This window comes from Helianthus annuus, chromosome 6 (assembly GCF_002127325.2).
Source record: "Helianthus annuus cultivar XRQ/B chromosome 6, HanXRQr2.0-SUNRISE, whole genome shotgun sequence".
In the NCBI taxonomy this organism is placed as follows: Eukaryota; Viridiplantae; Streptophyta; class Magnoliopsida; order Asterales; family Asteraceae; genus Helianthus; species Helianthus annuus.
The window spans coordinates 12714954-12721732 of NC_035438.2; the positions used below are offsets into that span (position 1 = coordinate 12714954).

Here is a 6779-nt window from a genome sequence, read left to right on the forward strand (position 1 = left end):
CTGAAAGAATTACAATACAAGAAATTTAAATTAAACTAAGAACAAATTACAAGGAAAAATAAGGAATAAAACGAAAACCAATGGTGACTGAGGCACGTGAAGATCACGCTTCCCTTAAAACAGATTTCGGGCCACCCAGGTGAACCCGTCTGTTTCCCAGGGTACAACAGCCTAAGCAGATTGTACTGCCGGGATAAGCCTAGCACCTGAAACAATACCTGAAACAAGAGTGCGCAGAGATCCAAAATTCGGAAATTCGTTAGTGTTTGTTGTATGAACCATACGAGTTTCAGACTCTCGTATCTAAAACAAGGCACCAAGCTTTGTATATAACCACCCACTAGAATTCGAAAAATGATCAGTTTTTTTTTATTGAATACCAAATTCAATAAGAATAAATTCTAAAACTTAACTATTTTTTCAGTTATGAACTTGAATAGTCTCTAGTTCACCACAAGCCAAGACACATCTAAAAAATACTAAAGGCGGCTCCAAGCGGCTCGCGGCGATGCGAGCGTGCGAAGTGCGCCATCAAAGCGCCACATTGCGCCCATCGTCCCGGTCCCGGTCCCGTGCCCGTGCCCGAGCCCGTGCCCGTGCCCGGGCGCGGGTCGGGTGCTTCGCACCCTCCTGGCTACCACTGGGTATGAGTTGTCATACAAGAATACATTCGTGTAGAGAATTCTAATTATAAATTCACAAAAGATTTATCTCTCCACCTATGTGGGACAAGCTCAATTTCCCACATGTTTATGGTTCCAACACACAAACTTAATGCACAAGATCTCTCATTTATCTTGGCTTAATTATTAAATAATCATTATATTAACAATTAATATAATATTATTTATAAAATTTCCAACATAATAGTCTAAACTTAAAAAATAACCACTAGCAGTCCCAACTATTGACACATTGACCACCAATGAACCCTGACTAACAGAACCCTAACGCCGTTAGTTTCCGGTCGCTGGAAAACCGTTTTTGGCCAGAAAAAGGTTTCTAATTAAGGTCCGATCTAAGGTTACAAAGAGGTTTGGGACAAAAATGTTGTGTTTTCCGGCGAAAAAAGGGTTTTCCGACAACTTTTATAATTGGGGTTTATACTAAAAAAAGGTTCCTAAAGATCCATAATAAGGTTACAAAGAGGTTTGGGAGAAAACTGTTGAGTTTTTGGCCAAACCGGCAAAAAACATTTTTCTGGCGACCGGAGATTAACGACGTCAGTGTTCTGTCAATCAGGGTTCATTGGAGGCCAATATGTTACTAATTGGGACTGCAAGTAGTTATTTTTTAAAATTGGACTGTTGGCGGGCAACGACAAATAGTTGGGATTATTAAAATCCAGTATTCCTAATACATATTCAAAAACTGTAATATTTATTGTCAGTTTTTTAGTTTTATTATGTTATTCAATTATATTAGTTTTTTTAGTCTATTCTTGTTATTTAAGTTTTACATTTTACTAGTTCTATTGGGCATTTAAACAAACTAGTTATTTTGATCCTCGCGCGTTGCGCGAGTGCAAATCAGTTTTCGGACTGGTTACATTCATAACATAATCTTATACAACTTAAGCAAAAGAAAACATAGGGGTGAATGCAGGTCAGCCGCCTACAGCCACTCAATGCCATAAGAACCAAACCGTGGACACCCCTTTTGTTGCTTTGACCAACAGAACGTGTCGGATTCCTTGTTCTCGTCTTTGAAACCCTCAACCGCGACCGCCTGGGCTACTAAACAATCAAAGAAGGTAATTATATTAATCAGATAACAACCCAACCACAATATTAACAATGCAGCAAAACACTTGCATACAATCCACAACTAAGAAGATGAAAAAAGTACATGTTTCACAACCAAACAGAATCCCTTATCAAAAGCAAAGCACAATCTTTTTACCCAAAAAAGGCTTCTGCTTTCTGGCTAAAGGGTAAAATCCTCATTTCACTTGATAGTAATGTAATGATTCGTACCATGTTTCGCCCAATAGTTTTTAGGTCCCCGGGTGCAGACAATTCATGATTTCTCCTTTAAAAATCTGGTTCAAATACCGAGTTGGTAATTGCTACAACTGGTTTTCACCCGATTGACCATACCCGGATCTGAGAATCAAAACTTACATTATATTAAAACGTGTAAACAACATCAGTCGAAGGTTCAAATAAATCACACTCAAAGTTCCTTTGTATTTTGACTTCTCTAAACAAAACATTGATTATGCAATTAAGAATTTAGTAAATCTGAATATGTATTTAAATATGAATGATAATGGAAGCAAACTAATTCTTTAATTGATATTATTCTTTCTGTTGTCATTCTCTTTAGGCAGATTTCCAGTAGTGAAGCCAATCGTCGAATTTTCCAAATTTCAAGAAAATCTTTTGTTCTTATGTTCTTAATATAAAAGATTCAAGAAACCTTAAACAAAGAGAAACCTGAGAGGTTTGTGCAAACTCGAGACCAAAATTAAAAGATGGGCTTTATCAATGCTTAAAAAGTTAGGGTTCATACATATAATTGCAGGAGAAGAAGAATTAAATTCTCAGACAACAGAACCGTAGGAAAAAAGGTTCGCTAACCTGGGTGAAAGCAATAGTGTTTCAAATCAGCAATTAAACAGCCTAGGTAGGCTTTCATGAGGATCGATTGCGACGTTGCGAAACCCTTACAAACCACCATCGTCTGGCGGCCTGTTCTACTGCCGGCATCCATCTCTTCAAAATTGACGCGTGCGGAACTGCAGATGATATGGCAATGGGGGTTTAATGTCACTTTCATGTCGTGGCATGGTGTGGGGATAGGGCTGGGAGAAATTGACGCGTGGCCGTTCAATTCATTGTTTATTCAAAGAAGAAAACGCGGAGCAAAAAAAGCTGGCAATGGTTCGAACCTGTGTGGTGAAGTTTTATTACAAACAAAGACCCACTTTACTACCAGATGCACATGTATGATATATCCCAAACATGTATATATATACACTAACAAAAAAGGGCAAAAAAGAGCCAATCAAGATGTGACTCGTGACACATGATACTGTTCACAAAGTCTTAAAATTAATAGATTTATAATTATAGATGCTATGCTATAAATATACATTCCAGAGAGAAAAAAAGCCTCACAATTTCCACAATTTTTTAATACAAAACTATATCTAAAATTTTACTACACAACAATTCTGATTGATATAAATAATGTTGATCATTAGAAAATTTACAGTAGAATAATATGTAAATGAACGACAAATTGTGCCGTAACCTCATTTTAAATAATAAATATCATCCTACTGAAAAAAAAAAAAAGAAAAAATTTGATTCCTAGACATCGAGTACTCTCTTTATATATGACTAATCTTTCCTTTTTGGACTCTCTATTCCTAAAAAAAGAAAGTGTAAAATGACTAATCTTGCTGTTCTAGACTCTCTATTCCACAAAATTTTACTTGTATTAGTTGATGTAATAAAACAATAACAAGTTGATTTAATAAAAAAAGTTGATTATATACACACCCCTATATATATATATTTTTTTTTGAACGTTAAATTTCATTAGAAAACGGCTAAGCCCACCAAAAAGAGGACCGCCAAAACAAACAATTACAACATATACATTGGGTATCTACACCAATCCTTCCAACTAATGTTATCGACTTTAGATCTACTACGAAACCACAAATAAGACCAAGATATGATGCATGCAATCATATCACAAACCCGAGGCTTGGCATCTTCGAAAACCGTCTTGTTACGAGACTTCCAAATGACCCAACAAGTCGTCATCACAATCCCTCTAATAATTTTCTTCTTCGTATTAGTACCTGGAATCATCGAAGGCAAGGAGAAGATGTCTTTGAAATCAAAAAGGAAGATCGGACCCAAACGACACCATTTTTCTATCCCTTGCCACACACCACTCGACACAATGCACCCGGTGAAAAGGTGCAAGGCCGACTCCTCTACCGACTGACAAAGAACACACGAGCCATCTCCCACGTTAATATTTCTTCTGCGAAGGTTTTTCTTGGTCGGAAGGCGATCCATATCGAGTCTCCAAGCATGAATATTCACCTTTAACGGAACCCACCCGGTCCAAACCATATTATGGGCTCTCCTAACATTACGGTCATTGATGAGGATCTTTTTAACATTCTGCACTGAAAAACTGTTACTCGAATCGGCATTCCAGACCCAGCTATCCTTGCCACCCGAAAAGAGCATTTAGGAACCATTTCTTGCAAATCTCTATACTCCGATAACTCCTCGACAGTAGAAAGACCACAACGTCAATTGTCCACGAAGGAGAGCATCCCATTACAATCCTGTAATCTGTCCCGAACCGTGCATCTTTTGTTTTTTTTCCAGAGAGAAAAGACAGGGCCAGCGCTGACATAAAGTAGTCGTACCATACCAAATATCATGCCAGAAGCTAACTTCTGTCCCAGAACCCACTGAACCCCTTATGATGTTATGTATCTCTTTGCCACCAAGCTTCAAGTTGCCCACTAATGTAATCATCGATTTCCAACAGCCGGGTTGACTATTGTTTATCGGAAAAAAACGCCATCTACCTTTTCCACCATGAATCGCCTCTATCGTACGCCGCCAAGAGCTATGCGGATCTCTCTTGAACCTCCAAGCCCACTTAGTAATTAAGGCAATATTCACATCAGATAATCTTGAAATACCCAAACCCCCATCCGATTTCGGAGATGTAACAATATCCCAAGAAACCCAATGCATTTTGTTCACACCATCTGAGCGGCCCCAAATAAAACTTCTCATCAACCTCTCTATTTGTTCCACAATTTCAACCGGGGCTTTGTACAACGATAAATAATAGATCGAAAGATTGGATAAAACGGATTTAATGAGAGTAAGACGACCTCCCATAGAAAGACTATCCGCTTTCCATTTTGATAACCGAGAGCTAACCGTCTCAACAACCGAACTCCAGTGACACACTCGGTTCATGTTGGCGCCCACTTTAATTCCCAAGTAATCAAACGGAAAATCTCCGACCTTACAGCCAAGGATATTAGACATAGCATTTATCTCGTCCCTAGTAACTCCAACTCCAAAAAGATGCAACTTTTTTAAATTAATTTTCAGACCGGTACACATATGAAAGATCCGTAAAAGCCTGGCTGTATTCTCTATGTTACCCTCCGACCATTCCCCAATAATCAAGGCATCATCTGCGTACAATAAGTGAGAGATTTTTAACCCGGTCTTCAAATCATCAATGCATTTGAACTCACCTCTTTCGCAAGCCTTCTCCAAAATGCAAGTAAAAGCTTCCATAACGATCAAAAAGAGAAAAGGAGAAAGAGGATCTCCCTGTCGAAGGCCTTTCTCGCATTGAAACTCGTAAGTAGGTGAACCATTAACTAGCACCGAGGACCTTGCGGACTCCAAGATCCCTTTCACCCACCTCCCCCATCTGTCTGGAAAACCCATTTGATCCATCATATCAATTAAAAATCCCTAGTTAACATTATCGTAGGCTTTCTCGAAGTCAATTTTCAACATAAAAGCTTTTTTCTTTCGTTTGCCTAACCACCCATAGACCTCGTTAAGAATCAACGGCCCATCTAAAATAAATCTATCCTTGAGGAAAGCTGATTGCGTATCAGAAATCACATAACCAAGCACTTTCTTAACCCGAAGAGCAAGCACCTTGGAAACCACTTTGCTAATGGCCCCAACCAAAGTAATCGGCCTATAATCGGATAAACCCACCGGATTATTAATCTTAGGGATCAAGGTGATAAAGGATGAGCTGCAACCTTTACCAAAGACACCCGAATCATAGAAAGCATCCAACAGGGAGAAGAAATCATCTTCAAGATAGCTCCAAAAACTCTTAATGAAGTTAAAATTAAAACCATCCGGGCCTGGAGCCCGATCAGACCCGCAATAAAAAACCGCCAACTTAACCTCTTCTCTAGTGAATTTCGCTACCAAAGCATTTGAACAATCTTGAGGAACCTGTTTAATAAGATCACACCGTAATAAAGGTCTCCTCGGATACATTTCCGAAAAAAGCCCCCTATAATGCTTTAACACCTCTCGCTTGACAATCGAAGGCTTAGTACTCCAGTTCCCATCCACCATTAAACCCGGAATGGGATTTTTTGATTTTCTCCTGTTTACAATCCCGTGGAAAAAAGCAGAGTTGTTGTCCCCATGCATCGTCCATCGGACCCTAGACTTTTGTTTTAGATCTCTAATCTTGCATTGATTAAGAAAATCAACCTCCTGTTTGCTTTTCTCCCACACCCAAATCTCCTCCTCTTCTAAATCCCTTTCTTCCATCACCTTTTCCAAACTGTCGATGTCTTTTTGCAATTCTGTTAAAGTTTCTCCTTCAGTCTTATTAGTTCGAATCCACCAGGAGCTCAAAGCAGCCTTAAGAGCCTTAAACTTCAACGAAATCTTTACTTCGGGAGTACCTTCAAACATAGGATTTTCAAGCACTTTGATAATCTCCTCTTTGCACCCTTCCCTATCCAGCCAAGAGTTGAACCAACGGAAAGGAATGGAACCAGACTTTGTCTTCACAAGAGAAAGCAGCAGCGGAGAGTGATCAGAACATTCTCTCGGTAAGGCTCTGAGAACCGCTTTTGGCCACCTATTGAAAAAACCTTGACAAACAAAAAAGCGATCAATCTTGCTCAATTTAAACTCATTATCCTTAACCGTCAGACAAGTATATTTGTTACCCCTCATGATGTACTCAAACAAACCCAGGCTATCCACAAACTTATTCAAATTGGAAGC

The 6779-nt window shown here is 39.0% G+C and overlaps 1 protein-coding gene across 1 annotated transcript; it reads right to left on the reverse strand.

Annotated features, from left to right (window-relative positions):
• Window positions 1–3596: 3596 nt before the first annotated feature.
• On the reverse strand, window positions 3597–4217 carry LOC110944408. The gene has a single exon (XM_022186071.1). It carries the CDS (start codon window positions 4215–4217, stop codon window positions 3597–3599), a length of 621 nt encoding a protein of 206 aa, XP_022041763.1.
• Window positions 4218–6779: the final 2562 nt, after the last annotated feature.